The sequence below is a fragment of the Schistocerca cancellata genome, chromosome 4 (genome assembly GCF_023864275.1).
Source record: "Schistocerca cancellata isolate TAMUIC-IGC-003103 chromosome 4, iqSchCanc2.1, whole genome shotgun sequence".
Lineage (NCBI taxonomy): Eukaryota > Metazoa > Arthropoda > Insecta > Orthoptera > Acrididae > Schistocerca > Schistocerca cancellata.
Window position 1 is genome coordinate 162458587 of NC_064629.1, and position 21554 is coordinate 162480140.

Consider the following 21554-nt stretch of genomic DNA (forward strand, 5'->3'; position numbering starts at 1 on the left):
CTCTGATTTAGAATATGGCTTAGGCCAAAATGAATACTGTGTATATCGCCCACGACCACAACTCTCACTTTCCTTAAATAAGTTTGTATGTATACTGTCTGGATTACATTCAGTCACAACCAGTATTATGGCAGTATGAAGAGTGTATCTATAAATAACAGTATTTCACTCATTATCTCATATTTGCAGTGTGGCACCTTCTTTAGGTTAGTTGGCAGATTTGCCGGAGGGGACCAAACAGTGAGGTCATCAGTCCTTTGAATTAGGGAACAATGTCAGCCTCGCCCTTTTAAAGGAACCATCAAGGCATCTGCATGAAGTGATTTAGGGAAATCATGGAAAACCTGAATCGGGATGGTCAGACGCAACTTTGAACCATCGTCCTCGCTAATGCGAATCCAGTGTGCTAACCCCTGCGCCACCCCACTTGGTCCTTCTTTTGTTTGTTGCACTTGTACAGCCTCTCAAAACACACAGTGATGGCTCTATCATATACCTCACTGAAAATTGTTATTTAGGTTATCTTGCTCCACTTTCAGTGAAAAAAGAAAAGATTACATTAGATCCAGTATGAGCTTTAAGGCTAAAATCGAGATTTTTTTATATTTAGAAGTCCTTGTGCAAATATGTGCATTTTAGCTGCTGTGGAAGCAGGCACTTTGTTGTGATAAAACAAGATCACATGGAAACTTGCTATTTCTGCTCTTCCAACAGTCTTTCGAGTTGTATATAGTAAACTGTATACTCCTCTTCTGAGCAGTTTAGAAATGCACAAACTAGCTTTCAAAACTTCAGTTACTGTCTGACCAACTATATTTTTACTGATAGTATGATCAGTACAATATTTACTAACTGCAAACTTTACTGAAAATAACACCTTGCAATCCTTGCAGACAAACATTCAGTACAGCTTTAGAGATGAATGCCAAGATAATTCAACATGCATATTTAACTTTTTTGTTCTGTAGCCACATGTAGCCTCTTCAAATATTTTCCATGTATGAAACATGTTCTTCAGAAGGGACTGTTCTCTGATGTCCAGACCAATGTGTATTTTCATGAATATATCTATCAGAGTTGAATTTATTGTAATGAAGAAGACCAGAGGCATAGAAATAAAAGAGGCCTTAAATGATAAATGTGATCTCTCAAGGCACCAATAGGTCCTCAGACCCATTCTAAACATCATTTCCAATTGGACTGCGTGACAGAGAGCAAGTTGGGCCTTGTTGTCTAGCAGTAAAGCACTTGACTGGAAACCAAGAGGTTACAGGGTCGAATCCTGGTCAGAACTCTGATGTTTCAATATGCGTTTTCACTTAGCCTTCACCTCTCAATGATGAGAGAAGTCGCCAGAAATGACACACAGTTCAAATTCCACATTAGCCACACAGAATTATTATCTATGCAGAGCACTAGAGCAAAACCACATTCACTGCTTGTAATAGTTACTCACTACTGAGATTTGCAATAATACATGATATGATACATGATTAGCACGTGCCTTTCTCAGAAGTGAAGTAGTTTTCAGGACTATCTAATTCTGGTTGAATGTAGAAGAGACAAGATAAAATTTCAAGCAAAATCATGTAACTTTCAACTGGTTTCACTCTACACACTAATGATGTAGGTCAGTGTACTCAGAAGTGTGATAGTTAGCAAGCCACATATCTTCTCTGTGGCACTTCCATTCCCTCACATCGTTTTGGCATTTTTAACACCCGCCAATTGGCTCTGGCGTGTCCTATGCATTCCGCCAAAGAGGTATGAATGCTCACTGCAGCTGTGGGAGCACTGTAGACCTGGCTTCGGCAGAGTGGTAGTCCGAGTGAATTCTTCCCTGTGAAGCCATCAATTAGGAGACATGATTTGTCATCACACTGGTGTTGTGTATGTTTAGTGTGCTACATGCCTCGAGCTGCCAACTAACTAAAATCATCCACTGGATTTTGTGCTGGCACTTTACCTTGGGTCAGAATTGACTCAGTTTAGCTTGTACAAAGGGGAGTTTCATTATATAGAATGAACTCTCTCACTGCAGAGCTCTAGGAACATAACTTCTTGTCTGGCAGTTGAATTCAGTTATGAGCATCCTGAAAACTGGGTTAAAAGGTGGTCAAAGTGAGTTATGCCATCATCTGGACCGTAATATATACTTGCATAGGTACCATTGACTGGGTTATGTGCAATTGTGTTTTTCTTAATATGTACACTTGCTTTCTATTCATTACAGACCAGGAGTCATAGTTAACACTGCCGAACGAATACCAGTCCTTTGTGTTCTTGCCAAGGGAGTTTGTGGTAATTCGCAGCCTTCTTTATTGCTGCTTATTATGAGGTGGCCCATTTGGACTATGTTTTATTTCTTTTAAACCTCTGGTGAGTACTGTTCAGGGTTGATGATGTGCAAGGGTGAAAATGGATTTAAAATCATGCACGACTGTTTTAAAGGGATGTTACTTTAATATGAGTTAAAATGTCTGAAGTTTTTACATTTATGAACAAATATTCTATTCAGTATTTGCTTTTTAATGGTTGCATGTTGAGGTTGTTATAATTCATGATAACTAATTACAAATATTCACTGAGGCCTTGCCTTTGGTTTGGATCTGATTCGGATTAACTATCTTAATATGTAATAAAGATGTTGCTTGAACGTTGTTTTGCATGCCTCTCAACCCAGCACCACGACTCCTAACTACCACATTATTGTTGATAACCTACAGCAGGTGTTCAAAACAGAATTGTAATTTCAAATTGTGCCAAATGTGAAATCCATGCCATCATACAGTTTTTATTGGCAAAAATATTTCAAATTTGTTGACATTTATCACAATTTTTTTCTGTGCAGGGACTGCATGTGATGCAGAAAGATGGTGTGCATCAGAGGTAGATTTTGTATAAACGTTTATGAGCAAATATTCGTGATGATAGAACTGGCGGTTCTTCTGTAGTCGGCAACAAATTGATACAGGAAAATCAGCAAAAGACTTCATGGAAACATGCGTGTTTGTAATATCTCCACTGTCATAACTTTCTGCAGATTTATCTGAAGGTTTTGTATAAGTTCATGTCCACACATTTAGGGTAGCACAAGTTCTCTTCTTCTTGTGCTCAAAAACTACTTTCCGAGAACCAGATAACTCGGCTGATTACTACTTCTTCTCCTTGACGATGTGGAAAGTGACAATTAAGGTGGGTAAGGGCACTGTTGAGGAGGAATTCCCGGGGATTAACGGGGACTTACATGAAGGGAGAATTACACTTAGGATAATAGAGCAAAGAGAAGTAACAGTGACTACCAGACCACCAGCTGGTGAAAGAGACAAACTGTGGAGAGTTGATGGAAAATGTAGGTAGTGATTTTGGTATCATGTTCTGGATGCAAGAGTGTCAAAGTGTTGACAGAAAAGAGTGAAGATTTCCCCTGAGGGTACAGAGTAACAGGCCATAACAGGATGTCCTGAATGGTGGAGCTTATGGATCTCAGCAACAAGTAGAAAAAGGGTATCCATGGGCTGGTAGAAGTTAGGTAGAAGATAGATTCCACAAAGTATGTCAGAGAAGGAATTGTAGACAATGCTGGACTTATGGATTGTGGTCAAGCCTTATAGATGTCTCTTACATTTTCTACTGATTACACTAATCAAACAGATCACTATCTGAAACCCATTGTTTGAAGAACACTTGCAGAGATACAGTAAATATTAGGCATACCTGATAGATTCCTACAGCTATATCTGAAAGAACTTGTCTGTATTCAGACAGATCAAAATTCCTTAGACACTGTTCATTCTGTCTTGGTGTGTTTTCGGTTTGGAATGTTTTGTCTCCACTATATTGTTTCAAATTATGCAGAAGTCTCAGAGTGTTTGACAGCCACAAAACTGTTGTATCCATATCATCATGTCTTTTCTTAGTTACTTTCTTGATGGTGTTGATAGTTGCCGTCAGCAGTGATCGTACTTTCTCATCATCATTTGTACAATCTGTGTGCCTAATGCACATGAATAAAATGTATGCAGGCAATCCTGGTAACAGTGTTACAGCAATACGTGGCTTTAACTCTGCAATTATAAGAATAGAAAATTCAGAAACAATAAAAACAATCAACATAGAAAAGGTATCAGTGAACATTACACAAAAATATTCAGATGCGTGTACTGACCAAATATCAGATGCCTAACGATATGTTGAACATCCTCTTTGCGAAACTCAAACATGCCTTGGTAATGGCTTTCCTTCTTTCTTGTCACTCTTATGTTATTCCTTTGATCTTGGCTCTTCACTAGAGTTTTCTCTGTTGCGCTTTCAGCCGTTTCAGAACTATTATCCAATTCATTTGGTAGCACTATGAACAAAAATTATACTCTTTCTTAAGGGGATAACCACAATCACTGCATTGAAAACAAACAAAAGTGTACACACACACACACACACACACACACACACACACACACACACACACACACAAATATACTTACAACCTGCATCCTTCAGTGCCTTAGTTTGCAGCTTTAAGTTCTTCTTACATTGTCGCAGTTCCTCTTTCGCTAAATCTAGTTTCTCTTGCAGGTCCTGTAATTTTTACACAACAGAATTAGAAATAATTAAGATAGACAAGGAAACAGTCTAACGCAACATTTATTTTGCCATTTGCACTGTATGTGGTAAAAATCAATATCTATCTAGATTTCGTCGCACATATTAGTTCAGTTCAGCATTGTTACATGAGTACCAGTAAACAAAGCTGTATTCGCATGTACTGACTTTAGAAACATCACATGAAATGATAAGAAATGGGATTAATTATTATGCAACTGCTGAAGAAATGGTTGCACTATAAATGTTATCAGTTTGTCCAACACTGAAACCCCTAACAGCTTTATATTTAAAAAATCCAGGAGCATTGGTGGCAGGTTAAAAAAACTTGTAGGATGAAACTTCCTGGCAGATTAAAACTGTGCACCGGACTCAAACTTGAGTTTGAGTCTCAGTCCAGCACACAGTTTTAATCTGCCAGGAAGTTTCATATCAGTGCACACTTCGCTGCAGAGTGAAAATCTCATTCTGGAAATATGTAGAATATTTGTCAGGTTCCTTATCATTTACAGAGAAGGTATCATGAAAGCGAGTTCATATATCGTCACAGAGAAAAGAAGTTCTAGCTATGTACGTTGTTCTAACATAGTCTTCAGATACATTTATTTCTTCTCTGACAATGGAACCTTATACTTATGTCTTAACAAAAAAATCATTTGTTCTTACTGGTCTACATACACAGGCTGCAGTTTAGCAAAAGACAAGAAGCCAAGTACAGTTCACTAGCATTTATCAAACCGGTTACTTCATAGTTCAAGGAGATATCAAACAAGTCAGGAAGCCACAGAAAGTGATCACAGCGTTTACAATCCTATAACCAGATGAAAGAGGGTAAACTCTAGACATACCCGAGAGTAGACTGAGAAGCAGCAGTCAATAAACAAAGTGCAGAAGGAATACCAAGGTTTAACATTTCTGGCTTCACTTACTCTGTTTCTTATTGCATAATTAGTATAATATCTGTGGTTAAATGACAGGCCCAAGGCTGACAGCGTTTTTTTTTTTTTTTAATGATGAAAACTGTAGAATGCATACCATATAGTAAGAAAGAGATGAAGCAGTCAGTTCCATAACGGATGAAAGCAATCTGCCTCCATACCACAGCAATGTACTGCTTATTCACTATGAGAAACTTTGTTACAAAGAAGGAACAAATTGGATAATTTATGGTGTAGCTGTGTTTAAAATATGACAATCTAAATGTGTAGAACTGGTCACAGCAACAGCTAAATTTTCTCAATGAGCTGCAGCTTGAGACAATGTGAATGACAGCCAATTGAGTCTATGATCAGTAAGCAACCCAACACACCAACTCCTCTGCAACACACAGGCCTGGAAATACTGTGTTATAAATCAAAACGGTCCATAATCAAGCTACAATTAATGATAATTTTTGTACCATGTGTAGCTTCCACTGTCTGTGTAAGAACTGAAACCATTAATTGATTTGTTAAAAATTACATTTTTCACTTCAGCATTTAATTTCTGTGTAAAGAACACTTCACCTCTAGTAGCTGTTGACCTAACAGAAAATGTACTGGTAATTCACTAGCTGGTACATTCACGAAATACAATACTGTCACATTCTGCAAAATACCCATTAACGTTTATTCAGGACCAGTTTCAGTGAGCTCTACACTTCAGACAAGAACACTACTAACACAGGAATGCAGATGAGAAAGCATTATTTGGAATTATTATGAGACTGGTTAAACATGCAGTGCAATTTCTCAACCTGCAAATAAATCATTTCCTGGCCACCCATGTATGCTAGCCCTGTTCACTATTTTAGTCACCTCTATCAGTTTCCGGCTGCAAGGGGAAGAGGGTTTTCATTCAGCCTGAAGATGATGGGCCGGTCATCCCCCGTCGTCATCGTCAATCTGAGGGCTGGTTTGATGCAGTTCCCCATGTTACTCTACCCTGTGCAAGCCTCTTCATCTCCGAGTAACTATTATAAACTACAGCCTTTTGAGCCTGTGAACTGTACTCATCTCTTACACTGCCTCTAGAATTTTTAACCCCTCCACCATATGCATGCATCCAGTACTTAAATTGGTTATCACTTTATGTCTAAGAATGTGTCCTATCAACCAATCCCTTCTTTTAGTCAAGTTGTGCAACAAATTTCATCTTTCCCCAATTCTATTCAGTATCTCTTCATTAGCTATGCAGTAAATCCATCTACCCTTCAGAATGATCAATCCATCTAACCTTCAGGATTATTCTCTAGCACCACATTTGAAAAGATTTTACTCTCTTCTTGTCTAAATTGTTCACTGTCTACATTTCACCTATTTACATGGCAACAATCCAGACAAATACCTTCAGAAAAAGCTTCCCGACACTTGAATCTATATTCAATGTTAACAAATTTCTCTTCTTCAGAAACACTTTTCTTGGCATTTCCTGTCTACATTTTATATCCTCTCTACTTTGGTCATCATTTATTTTACTGTCCAAATAGGAGAACTCGTCTTCTGCTGTTAGTGTCTTGTTTCCTACACTAATTCCTTCTGCGTTGCCCGACTTAATTCGACTACATTCCATTACCCTTGTCTTACTTTTGTTGATGTCCATCTTGTATCCTCCTAAGTCCTTTGCTATCTCTGACAGAATTACAATGTCACTGGCAAGCCTGTAAGTTTTTATTTCTTCTCCCTGAACTTCAAATTTTTCTATCATCTCCTTTACTGCTTGCTCAATGTACAGACTGAACACTGGGAATAGGCTACAACTGTCTCTCATTCCCTACTCAGCCACTGCTATCCTTTCATGCCCCCTTAACTTCTGTAACTAGTGTCTGGTTTCTGTACAGGTTGTAAATAGCCTTTCGCTTCCTTACTTTATATCACTGCTACCTTCAGAATTTCAATGAGAGTATTCAAGTCAATATTGTTAAAAACATTTCTCTAAGTCTACAAATGCTAGAACACATGTTTGCCTTTCCTTAACTCATCTTCTAAGAGAAGTCTTAGTGTCAGTATGCACTGGGTCTTCCTACATTTCTTTGGAATCACAATTGATCTTCCCTAAGGTCGGCTTCTGCCAGTTTTTCCATTCTCCTGTAAACAGTTCATTTTAGTATTTTACAGTCATGATTTATTAAACTAGTAGTATAGTAACATCGACATCTGTAAGCACCTGCTTTTTTGGGATTGAAATTATTACATTCTTCTTGAAGTCTGGGGGTTCTTCACCTATCTCAAAGATCTTGCAATTTTATCATGGTTTGCTCTCCTAAGGCCGTCAGTAGTTCTGAGGGAATGTCATAATATCTCCTGTCCCACCTTCATCTATGTCCTCTTCCAATTCCATAACATTGCCTTAAAGTTCACTTCCCTCATATATCCCCTGTATATACTTCCACCTTTCAGCTTTCCCTTCTTTCCTTAACACTGGTTTCCCATCTGAACGCTTGATATTCATACAGCTACTTCTCTTTTCTCCCCAGGCCTCTTTACTTTTCCAGTAGGTGGTGTCTATCATTCCCCTAGTGCTTCTATATCCTTACATTTGTCCTCTTGTCATTCCTCTCTCACCATTTTTTACTTCTTGTTAATCTCACATTTTAGATGTTTGTATTGCTTTCCACCTGCTTCATTTGCTGTATTTTTACGACTTCTCTAATCTTTCTAAATTGATGGCAGTCTGAGCCTAATAGGACAGTTTTAATTATGAGTAATTTCCCCACTTTATGCTTCGTATTTGGATTAAACTGAAGAACTGAATGTTCAGTAATTGTACAGAGTGGTCTGGAGCTTGCAAAATCATGGAGTCAGCCAACAGATGTCACAGGTGCAGCTAGTATTATGTGACCTTGGTGTTTTCACAGTGGATTTCAGAGATTGGGAAGTGATCCTTCATAATAAACTAAGTTATCTGCAGTACAAAACATTGAGAGATTCTGAAATTGCATTTCCTGTGTGGGCATGAATTTTCATTTGAACTTTCCAGTGTTCTAGGTGAGTGTTGTTTTTAAGTGAATGTGCATTTGATATGTAGACAGCTTACATCAGGTTGCTGAGGCAGTAGACAGGTGAACATCAGTGTTTTAGTGAACATGACAGACTTGGCAAGGTAAATTACATTTCTTTTCGTGGAAATTTGGGAGTAATGTCTGAGTGAGTATTTCTCAATTGATTTTGAACAGAGGGAGGGAGGCACACACAGAGACAGAGACAGAGAGAGAGAGAGAGAGAGAGAGAGAGAGAGAGATGGGGCACTATCTCTATAGTACATCATTGAGTCAGGGCATGTAATATTGTTGGTTATCTATCGAACAAATAGGAATGTTGAGCTTGATGACATGTCTTTCTGGCTGTCATTCATATAGTGAGGTATGTGTAGCATGAGTTTACATTCGTACTGCACTCATCTGCTACAACAGGAAAGACTGCACTCAAAAGCAGTCGCCACAGTCATCAACATGACAAAAAATGAAGTTGACACTTCATTACTTGGCTGGAAGATGAAAATGGCAAACCCTATCCACTATTACCCAATCAAGAAAGCAGCATGGTATTTGTGCCCAGCGCCGAAGTTCAGCATTAAGTAAGGGAACAACTGCAACTAACTGGAAACATTGCAGAAAGTAGGGTAACTATTAACGGTGAAAGAGACCACAATAAACTACAACCATCACTGCTGACTTGGCCCCAATCCTATATGCATTCTCCTCATGTATGTTTTTACCAATGAGAAAAAAGCTATTGGAGTACACTGTTTCCCTCCCCAATTACAATAGTCCACATTATCAGCTCTTCATGTACGTTTGTTTCCTCCCAAAACATCGCGCAGATGTCATCTGGTTTGTAATATAGTGTGTTAAAATGGAGTATGATCTCAATTAATACTTACCAAGTTTTCTGAAGTCAGTCTTCTAATTTCATGTTGCATAAAAGCCTCAGTTTGAGTTTGTGGACTTTTAGTTAAGCTCATAGACAAAAGCTTGCGCTGATTATCATTCTCCTCTCTGAGTTTCTCATTTTCTTGTTGAAGTTCTTCTCTTTCTACTTGCCACCTATTTTTTTCTTGTTGCAGTTCATCTTCCAGCTGCCTATATGAATTAACAATTTAAAGAGTTAATGATTCCCAGCTGTAATTAACCAAAATAAGATAACTAAATTTCTGCACTCACCTGTTTATCTTCTTTTGTGCTTCAAATGCCATTACTAACTCCCCATCCTCATTTATTAAGTCAACATGACTTCCATAGTTGTTACTAGCTACATTTTTCAAACCTTGGGTTTGTTTTGCTAGAACACTATGTAACTGTATATTTTCCTCCCGCTGTCTGTCAAAATCAAGTTGCAGCTCATTGTATTCTCCTAAATGAGAAGAAATTTGTGGTAATATCAGACATAAATGAAACTGACACTCAGACAAATGCAGTAGCATAACAACAGTCATGAAGAAAATCTAATGCAATGTTTGTTAAGCAGTCTTCTGGAAACATCAAGTTTTTGTCTAAAGTACTTGATAACACAGCAAACTTAAGACCCACATTGGAAATACATTCTCACCCATTATCACCATTTTAATATTTCAGCAATTCTATGCCTTTGGCATGCAACCTGCTATAATAATTATTTTTGTCTAGAACTGGCAGTACTTGCATAAACATGCACTTACACAATATTTCCATTAATGGAGTGTGTATGGAGCCAACACAAAACATGAACTGTTAGTTTTACACTGAAAACAATGGACTTTTGCACTTGAAAGAGACAATAGAAAAGAAAAAATAACAAAGATCACTACTATGATCAAGAAGCAACAACTTCAACTTACTTAAAAATTCTTCTTGTCCTGATCCGTCAGCTACAGCTATTTGCATTTTAGCCAAATTTGCACGTAATCTTGAATACTCCACTTCCAGTTGTTGTAACTGAAATTTAAATATCAAAGGTGACATAAGAACACTGTCTCGGAGACAACAGTATTTAAAACTTAGTGGATACTTTTAATAAATCTAAACTGAATAATGTCAGTCTATGTTCTTAGCCCAAAAAAAGCTGTTTCCCAATAAATTATAATAGAAGACCACGTAGATGACGCTTTTGAATACCGATTTTCTGCATCAGCTCTAAGAATGTTTTATGAGAAAGTTTGTACTCTTCTAATATATTATTTACACTGCAAGATATTATGTTACAAAATTTGTAATATGTGTGTGTGTGGGGGGGGGGTGTTAGCTAGCCACAAATGATTGTTAATGCCCAAAACTGGTCAGGTAAAAAAGTTTGAACACAAGAAAATTAATACTAGCAACTTATGCCAACAGCAGTAAAAAAAAATAACCATCACATTGATGAAAGCTGCACAGTACCCATGCTGCAAAGTGTTTCTTTTATTACGTTTCAAGCAATCATTTAATATAAATGCATAAATCTGTCTATCATACATACAAAAATAGATTCTGAACAAAGAAATGGAAAAAATAATTCCTTAATCAATATTATTTTAAGCATGAAAGTCAAATATACTATCACAGCAAACTGATTTAACTTTTATATATTGATTAGAAAATTTAATCATCACTTCAAGTCTTACTCGAAAACGATCGTGTGAAAATGCTTCATCATCACGTGGCTTGTCTTGTTTATCAAGGAACTCTTCTACTTGTTTCTGCAACTTGTTTCGTTCCTTTTCCAGTTCTTTTACCTTCTGCTGGAGCTTGAGAACTAGTTGAACACCTTCAATCTGAAAACAAATGCAACAAGGAAAAGCATTAGCAACTATTGCCGAAGTACATGTGCCAGTAATAAAGCTTCCTTGGCAGTATGGTTTTACTTCCACTTATCTTTCTGAGGTGTAAGGCCTCATTTTAGGAATATTGCCTATTAGCAAAATGCTGAGTTTGAAACTGGTTTGAGATTTATTTGGAATAGTGTATTTTGTTTCCATTGATGCATAAAAATAGAAATTAAAGTTGACAGGTACAGCAGGTGAATTCGAACCCAATTACTCATGTGTAAATATATATGTAAGAACCACAATTAATGCCTTGTCCTACCTGCAAAATATGCTTGTGAACTGTGGAAGTTTCCAAAAGAATATGAGAATAATGAATTCATCAAAGTATAAGTCACCTCCACTCCCCACACTAGAAAAGCACACTCATTGCTCTCGAGTAGTGTAAATGGCATGTAACTGGCATCTGTCACCAAGACCTCAAGTCACTCCCACTGGAGGCAGAAGACAAATGAAGTGGTGTGTGTGTGTGTGTGTGTGTGTGTGTGTGTGTGTGTGTGTGTGTGTGTCAGTCAGTTCTGTAGAATCAGTACAGTAATATGTGGTCAATGTGAAACCACCATAGACCGGCAGAAGGAAGCTATTGTGTTTGGACATATCTCTGAGCAAACCAGGAATGAAGTAGCCCCATTTGTTGGTGTACCAGCAAGGACTTTCCAAAATGCCTACAAGAAATCTTATAACACTTGCAGCTGTTTAACATGGTGTAAAAACAATAGTCGTAAAATGATTCCAACTAATAGAAACAGGTTCTAACAAATAGAAACATAAGGTGAGTGTCATGCCTTGTTGATGACAATCGATTTCAAACCCAACAAGTATTGCAACTATCAAAGCTGACATGAACTGCAACTATCGGTAAATGCAGGTGTGTCTCAATCAGTTTCTTAGCTAACACTGTTAAGGGAATCATATGCAATTGACATTTGTAGTGTGGTACATCAAAGTGAGACACATCTGGCAAACTTTAAGGGGTCAAACAACAGAAACTGAACAGTAGTTGACAGGGGGCATGTAGTGTGGTCTGATGAATTGCAATTTTGTTTCTTTTTAAATGAATTAACATGTTCGGTGCCCTGATGGTCTAATGTGTCTTCATAGAGAAGACAGCGTATTTTTGGTCAGAGATGGTTCTGTTATGGTTTCAGTTCCTCCTGCACTTTTAAGTCAATGGCTTGAAATTGTATGTAATGAGAAAATAAACTTCTACTACATACACATTTCTGAAATTATATATTAACACAATTTTTCTGGAAGCTGTAAGCAGTCAACAATTCTTGCAATGACTTGAGAAATGGAGTTCTGCATGCACTTTATTAGGGACATTATTTACTAGGAATTAATGTAATATTATATAAAGGCCACAGTATGTACATTAATATAAAAATAAATAATTGATTCATTTATAGATTTTTGCTACAAGAGAAGCTATACCAATCAGAACACTTACGATTAGCTAAATAACCTGTGGCATTGGCTTTCATTGGTCATCGGATGCTTCTCGAAATTCTAATTACGTTGCACACTTTTTAACTTTTTATGAACTGATAGTAACAGAGATTTTGTCCTATTTTGGTGTGACTGTGCACAGCTCACTATTACTTCGACCTGGTGAGTGGTTATGAGTTTCATACTACTGTCAACTTTATATACACTACTTCCAGTTATTATACCAAGAGTACTTCAGTTCATGAATAAGAAATATCTACTGAAGGCTGGAAGGAGTTGTTTCCCAAAGCATAAAATTCCGGCAGTTTTAAACCACTCTCAGTATCAGGATTGTATTTCTGTGTATATTTTTTTAATGAGCTTTTGCTCACCCCCTGAATATATTAAAACTTACAGTGATTCCATGGTGTTACTGCCCCTCTTTGTCTACTTCCGCAAGAGTAATGTCCCCCCCCTGGAATTCAGTTCTCCCTTTTAGTATCCATGCTTGACTCACCAGCACTTTTAATCATTATTTTGAATTAGAAATTCATGTGAGGATAGGATTTGATCATTTGTGCAAGTAACCAACTGTTTCTGGATCACTTCAGAAATACTTCTCACCTACAGGCATATCCCATAACATATGTGCATTGCACACAAAAGACAAACTTAATGGGAATAATAAATGAATGAATACTTACATCTTCTCCAAGCTCCGATACATCACTTGCAGTTGTATCCTGTGCGCTAACAGTGCTTGCATCAGAAAAAGAACGCTGATGATTACTTTTAGAAGACCCACTCCATTGCAGACGAGACAGTTCATTCTCCAGGCTTTCATTCCGTTGTTCCAGTAGGTTGTACTCTGCCAGTAGCTTTTGATAAGCATCTCTATCCTGATCATGCTCACGGATCAGCATCAGCTTTTCTTGCTCAACACGTGCCCGTAGATTCTCTATTAAAATTGAAGCAAACTATCATGTAATATTAAAATATTTAGCATTTAGGTTAGTAAGTTAAGTAGAAAATCAACTACAATATATCCATGAGAAACTGTTTGTATTTTACCATGCATAAAATACTAGTTTTAATAAAATATAGGTAGCATGGAAAGGAAGCATTGTTTGGAATAGAAATATGATTGAGGATGAAGTCAAGTACATAGCTCTGCAGTGACATGGACTAATACATACAAACATCAATCACTCCAATAAATTTAAGCTAAACTATGAGCATGTAATAAATGCATAATTTGAAGGTTTATTTTGTATAGAAGAAAGTGCCACTCTTATATTCAAAGGAATTTTTAAAATGGAATGCATATACATTCTTATCAACTTTGAATCTTGCAAATTCAGTGATGAAAAACATTATGCCAGAGTGAAGTTCTGTAGTAAGTTGTGTCCAGCATCACTCTTTCAGGACTGTTGGTTCAAGATTCAACAATTTGTGAAAACAGAAGAGACGAAATAATCTCTCACTGTCATGCTCCATACAATAGTTGACTGTTTTAAGTTAGGTAGTTTGATCACTAGTATTTCTGTGCAATTTTTTTACATTTGAGTGTCAGAGTGAATTGTTGCACTACTGATTATATTTAGATCTGTGAGCTTTTCTTCTGTAGTAACAATGATCTTACAATAATGCAATGAATTCACGTGAATTAATTCTCGTCAATATGAAAGTTGGTCTGAGAATACAGTGACATTCACTACCAAACAGAACTCTAAACACACACAGAAAATGACTGAAGGAAACATATCAATATATCCAGTATTATTTAAAGGTAAGAACCCATATTCAGGTAATGAGTGTTGGAAATCCCATATGCTCTCCTACATAACATGCCAGTGACTGTGGCCTTTGTTTGGCTTCTTACTTTGTATTACATATTGGAATTCTGTGGATGAATAATAAGCACTTGTGTCTTTTTTGAGTTGTTAGAGACAAGTATGGAACAAATGGAAGGGAGAAGGTAACTGAATGTCCACATGTAGTCTACTTCCTGTGAGCAGCAACAAGGAACTCCGTGCATAAATTCCCCACTGAGAAAAATAACTACCATCAATAATATTGTGCGGCCACTCTCCATGAAATAACGGAAAAATAAGTTTTAACCCATAGGGTATTTGTGCATAGTCCAGTGATCATAAGTTGTATGTCATTCCTGGTCAAATTTATGTGAATGTGTTTGAACACATTATTTTGTTTATTCAAATACATCATTCTGCAGTATACAAAATAACAATGTAAATAACCTAACTGTTCACTGAGGTTATACAAGTAGTGTGAGAATGAATCACTGAATTAACATTTCTCCAAAATTATCTTACCAGCACTACTGTGTAAGATGATGAAACCATTTTCAATTGTTATTAGTAGAGAGAGAGAGATTGATCTGGAAATATTTTAGCCATTTAAGAAAACAGTACATTGTTAAAATTTAATTTTTAAGGAGTTTATGACTACGATGATACCAGTATACCAGCCAAAACATTGACTGGCGTTTGCAATGTAAGAACTTCCTTTTCACTATACTATCATAGGGTCTATTACCAAACACGACAGCATATTTTTAAAACATTATTAATAAGTTCACAGGACGCTTAAGCCATGTATGCACAATTATGACCATAGAAACCTACGTTGCCTCCTAAAACACACACACACACACACACACACACACACACACACACACAGTATTACTTCATCAAGAACACACAGAAGCAAGTAACAGCATGTCACATTTTCATAATAATAAAAGTGGTAACTAACACTCAACATGATGCAATGGAACAGTTAACTTCTGACACAGCACTATATTGAGTATTTGTTACTCCTTTTATCACATTACACACAATGTAACTTGCTGTTTATTGCAAGTGATTAGCAGTGATTGGACTGAAGTAACTCTTTCCTTCCATTAAAGTGGAAAATGATTCGCTTTGCATTTCAAGCCATCATGCCTGAAGAAATATTTACTTTTGCATTCATACACTAACTATTCTTGTAAATTAACACAGTAGCGCACTTCACAACACAGCTCTTCGTATGTCATAATAAGCATACTTAAGAAATGGAGCACGACTTTCTACAGTACACATGCAAACTGAATTAGCTGCTGATTAGCGACGTCCATTAGAGAGGGGTTCTCCAGAGGGGGGACAGGAGGCAGCATGGGCAGAGAGACAGAGAAAAAAAAGAGAGAGGGAGGAGGCAGTGTGGAGCAAATGTGGGAGGGTGATAAACAATAGTAAAGAGGTACTGGTTGTTGATCACAAGTAAGTTATCTACTCTGTCAGCTGTATGTCACTATTATAAATCTACAAAATTTACTTCATTCGTATTATTTTGAATTTCAATCTATTAAAAGCCAAGAAAATAAAATACATAACACTTTGTTATCTCTGAATGATGTAACTTTTTAATGGGTACTGGTTTACCTTCTGCACCAATTTGATTAGATTTTATCCTCTCATTTAACTCATCAAGCTCAGATTTTAATCTAAGGTTTTCTTTGTTAATTCTTTCAACTTCCTCTGCTCTTTCTTTTTCAGACCGTTCCTTTTCATTAATTAAATCCATTTTTTCATCTCTCTCATTTTCAAGTGACTTTTTCAGAGTTTCCAGGTCTTCATCCTTTTTGGTCAACAAAGCAACCATCTGTTTTTTCTCTGCCTCCACAACTCTCAAAGCATCAAATTTTGGTTTCAGCTCGAGCAATTCTGTCTGGGCCAGCTTCAAAGCATTGTTTTCTTTAACCTGCAAACAAATTATTAATAAATAATTTTCAGTAATAAATTGTATTGTCTGAATTATTGACTAATACCACCTAACATCCGGAAACATGCATATCATCATGAAAGTGAAATGAAATCCTATCTTCAAATGATATTTTACAACAATTAACAATAAATGGAACTGAAACTATTATCTAGAAATAGTCATACAAACTGCAAAATCAGTTAAAGATGCGTTAACCAGAAGGGCTACTTCTTGTTACAAGGAAAAATGCATTGTTAGGAATATACTTTGAGGTTCCAACGAAAATTAGAATTGTAAACTGGAAGAAAAAAATCCTCTGGCTTCAATGCAAGAAACTCATCTCTATGAGATGATAATGAGGACATCATTTTTACAAATTCTCCCAACAACAGCTTAAGAAGTGTAACTTATCTCACATTCATTTGTCTGCAAAACTCTTCTCTGTACCTCAATTACAACCCTCACTGCACTTCCTAAGAGCAAATGATGGTAATATAAACGGGTACAACACATAAAATGCATAAATAAGAGTAGAACAGAACTAACAGCAAACAAAATGCTGAAAATAATGCTTTAAAAAAGTTGAACAATGTTCATACACAATAAGAAACAAGTGAAGTTAACACAAGTTACAAATATATGAGTGTGGGAGCCAAAACCATTAACACTGAAATAATAATTTTGAAAAAGTTTTCAGATCATAAATTACAAAAAAGAAACACACATAAATGAAGATGATTAATTGTGTGTAATTCACTAAGTTACATACAAATGTCTTAAGTGCATTACACACATGAGAACACAACCCTAGAACATAAGTACCTACATTATGTCTACAGCCATCCATTGATTATGAATAAAATGTTAAAAACCAAGGAAGATGGTTCCAAGGATGGCATATTACAGTGAGTATAAGCACTATCTGAGTAAATAAGTGACATTTTGTTGCAAAATCATTCTTGCCTAAGACAACATTCAACTTAATTGCTTCTAACAAGCACGGAACATTTGGCTCCAGATTCTTCAATACTTCACACAGTTCTCAGTGCGTGAACACCAACACTGAAAGAATGCCTTACAAAATTTGGAGGAGGGACAATATTACACTAAGTAAATCAGATGATCAAAAAAGATCAACAGCTAGCAAAAATTTATCAATGATTAATTAAGAAACTACACTGATAATTCTTTCACAACTGTGCACAGCTATAAAACGTATTTTAGTATCACTAGCTGAAACAATAAACTTTAATATTATACTTTACTTTCAAAAAATATTACTTATTTGTTAGTGGGCTCATGATGAGAATGGCTTTGTGGCACAGGGGTATATCTCAAATCAGAAATTCAGAGGTATTTTATTCAATCCTCAGAATATTTTCTAACGTTTTTCTGTCACTTTTCACTTCTCCCCTTTGCAGTAATGATTTGAGTTGTATTGCCCTATGTAAAAAGTGTCCAGATGTACTGCAGTTCAGAGTTCACAATACACCTTATATCTCCCCGTAAGTTTGTGGGAAAGTAAACTGAAAGGTCAGAAGGAGGCAAGGACATCCTATCAATACGATCATGCTTAGTAATGCACTTCAAGTTGGAGACTGTTTCACCACAGACTCATGATACAAGAAGTAATATTAAAAATTATAATTATTAGCTAACTAAATATTCTGATAAGAAATGAAACTATGAATTTGCAAATTACTATACCAGTTCTCCAATTTTTTGTTGAAGAGAAATGATTTTGTTCTCCAGTCCTTTATTCAATTTCTTCACGTGCTCAACAGAACGTGCTTCCTGCCGAAGTTTACGGAACTTGCGCCGGGCCAGGAAGCGACGTATAGCTGACTGTACCAAAATCACTTGTGTTCGTTTACGTGCATACCACTTGCGTGCAAGCCAGCCACGGACATACCGTTGTATTATGATTGCCTAAGAAAAAAAAGAAAATCAATCAATTCAAAATAAAGTACCCGCTGACACACACACACACACACACACACACACACACACACACACACACACAGTCTGTCACAATATTCATTGTTATCACTACTGTCCAAATATCAGTTTAGCCAGAACATATTGCTTCCTATGCTTAGAGTGTCAACAATTTCCACTTTACAATTCCACTGCATGGTATCGTCAGCTCCCTGCACAATGATGTGTTAACTGTTTTACAAAAAATTGTGGTGTAATCAACTTTTTCCCGTTCATTTAAATCACTCACTTTATACCTATGTTAACAAATAGTTAATCAGATGACATTCAAACTGTGAGTACATTATTTGGTTCGGGGTGGGATTCCTGTATTATATCTTACATTAAGTCACCTTCAGTTGCATCACTGAATCATTGATACAAAAATAAGTTTCCAATTTTCAGTTAACATGTCTATAGCATACCATTTTACAGATCTGTTCCCTTGTGTCTAAGCTGATTGTTAACTATAATCAAGTATTTAATTATAAAATTAATAAATAGTCCAATAAAATGGCACAACAAACACAATGAATACAAACCCCCACTTAACTTCTACAGTTTATGAAGCACATATTGATTGTAATGTGTCAGTCATCTCAGTTTTGACCTCCCAGGATGTGTGAAAGCACAATCCTCTGACTCCAAAACTCTTTATGTAATTTATTTATCATTTCCACACTGGAACCCCTATTTATACTGTAAAATATCAGTGTCACATTATTTAAGAAATGTCCTCTGCCCTTCACAAAGTTCATAAATTCAATGATCTACAGGACAAACACACTATGATGTTTTAAGCCGCCTCCCCCCTCCCCTTGTTTTTATGGTAATATAACCTGGCTGAATAGATGCATGTCGTCTCCAATCCACATTTAAAATCAGCATATAGCTTTATAACCACTAAATGCCTGCATATTTCTTACATCACATGGAGGATCCATGGTTTCAGGTAGTCTACAGAATATCAAAATCAAGCCTGACATGAAAATCTTGTGAAACAATTAATGCAATTTGTGGGGATGGCAAGAATTTTGTACACCCTGGTGATGAGCTCCTTTCTGACTGTGGTCCTAGCAGAAGATCCACAAGATTTAATTTTCTGCCGTATCCCACAGAAGCTAAGTATATACCGGTTGTGCTGCTGAATACTTACCTGAAAACTACTGCATTAAAATCTCATGCTAATTTCATCAGCACTACTTAATAGTTCCCATAGACACAACTTGGCATTAACTACTGCCCATATTCATGAAATAGTCACAACTGACCATTATACTTTCGAGGGAGCATGATAATGCTGTCAATGTTGTGTCACTCTTACACTTATATGGTAAACTGATGAACTGTGGCCATCCAGAGAACAAAATTTCATTAATGTGGCCTCCTGATGTCCTTATATTCACACTATCTTGTTGCAAGCAGCACAGTCAGACTTCATGGATGCAAATGAACAACTGAGGTAGGTTTCTTCCACTAAATGGTGTACATCTAAGTGACTACTTCACTGTAACCATCCAGTATAGTACAGCTGGATATATAATGTTATCAGATAAACTTGACCAAAGGGGGTCACAGTTACAGCAAAATGAATGGTAAGAGAGACTGTTTTAACACCAACGAATCTCTCTTTTATGAGTGGTCAATAAATGAAATACAATGCAAATCCCAAAAACTATTGATAATCGATTGTTCATGCAGCATACAAACACTTGTTCACTTGTGATGTTTATAAAATTGGCCATCTCTGAGATTTTCACTTGGCATTATTCCACACAACATTGTCCACTGACTGCCTGTTAAGTTGTGATGATAGCTTTTTTCCAAAGGCTCAGCATTGCTCCTGATACCAGGAGAGGTGTCACAGCAGGAAAGACACCGGAAGACATTCACAAGAAGTGAACACTCATGTTCATAAATTAAGGATAATTGCAGAATGTGGTGCCACACAACATGGCACTACACAAAACTGGTGCTAATAGCATAGGCACATAGGGAACACACACGACACAGATCTGTAAGTCCATGGTATTGGTGGTAAGTTGAGAAAACCATCCAGCAACACATGTGAAGCAGTCCCGAAACACATGTGCTACAAAATGCCACTGTTTCCTGTGCATGTGTGCCGTCATTAATATGGGATATGATCACCATTCACACGTACACAGGCCGCACAAAGGGTTGGCATACTCTGGATCAGCTACTGCTGGGGTATAGCCTCCCATTCTTGCACCAATGTCTGTCTGAGCTCCTGAAGTGTTGTAGGGGTTTGAAGACCTGCAGCGATACGTCGAACGAGAGCATCCCAAATGTGCTCGATGGGTTTAAATCTGGAGAACAGGCAGGTCACTCCATTTGCCGGATATCTTCTGTTTCAAAGTACTCCTCCACGATGGCAGCTCAGTGGGGCCGTGGATTATCATCCATCAGGAGGAAGGTGGAACCCACTGCACCCCTGAAAAGGCGGACATACTGGTGCAAAATGATGCCCCGATACCCTTGAGCTGTTACAGTTCCTCTGTCAAAGACATGCAGGGGTGTACGTGCACCAACCACAATCCCACCCCACACCATCAAACAACGACCTCCATACAGGTCCCTTTCAAGGACATTAAGGGGTTGGTATCTGGTTCCTGGTTCATCCCAGATGAAATCCCAGTGAGAACCACTGTTCAGACTATACCTGGACTCGTCCGTGAACATAACCTGGGACCGGTGTTCCAATGACCATGTACTGTATTCTTGACACCAGGCTTTACGGGTTCTCCTGTGACCAGGGGTCAGTGGAATGCCCCTTGCAGGTCTCTGGGCAAATAAACCATGTCTGTTCAGTCATCTGTAGACTGTGTGTCTGGAGACAACTATTCCAGTGGCTGCAGCAAGGTCTCGAGCAAGGCTACCAGCAGTACTCCGTGGCCGTCTGTGGGCACTGATGGTGAGATATTGGTCATCTTGTGGTGTTGTACACTGTGGATGTCCCGTACTGTAGTGCCTGGACACATTTCCTGTCTGCTGGAATTGTT

The 21554-nt window shown here is 37.3% G+C and overlaps 1 protein-coding gene across 1 annotated transcript in view; it reads right to left on the reverse strand.

Annotated features, from left to right (window-relative positions):
• LOC126184745 (unconventional myosin-Va) overlaps positions 1–21554 on the reverse strand; it is a 373204-nt gene that overhangs the window by 27994 nt on the left and 323656 nt on the right. The window contains exons 17-26 of the mRNA XM_049927281.1: positions 18262–18483; positions 16233–16551; positions 13491–13744; positions 11158–11307; positions 10396–10492; positions 9743–9932; positions 9463–9661; positions 4485–4578; positions 4169–4351; positions 3718–4067 (exon numbers count right to left, since the gene is read on the reverse strand). Coding sequence (XP_049783238.1) covers positions 3718–4067; positions 4169–4351; positions 4485–4578; positions 9463–9661; positions 9743–9932; positions 10396–10492; positions 11158–11307; positions 13491–13744; positions 16233–16551; positions 18262–18483 — 2058 coding nt within the window. The remainder of the gene's footprint in view (positions 1–3717; positions 4068–4168; positions 4352–4484; positions 4579–9462; positions 9662–9742; positions 9933–10395; positions 10493–11157; positions 11308–13490; positions 13745–16232; positions 16552–18261; positions 18484–21554) is intronic.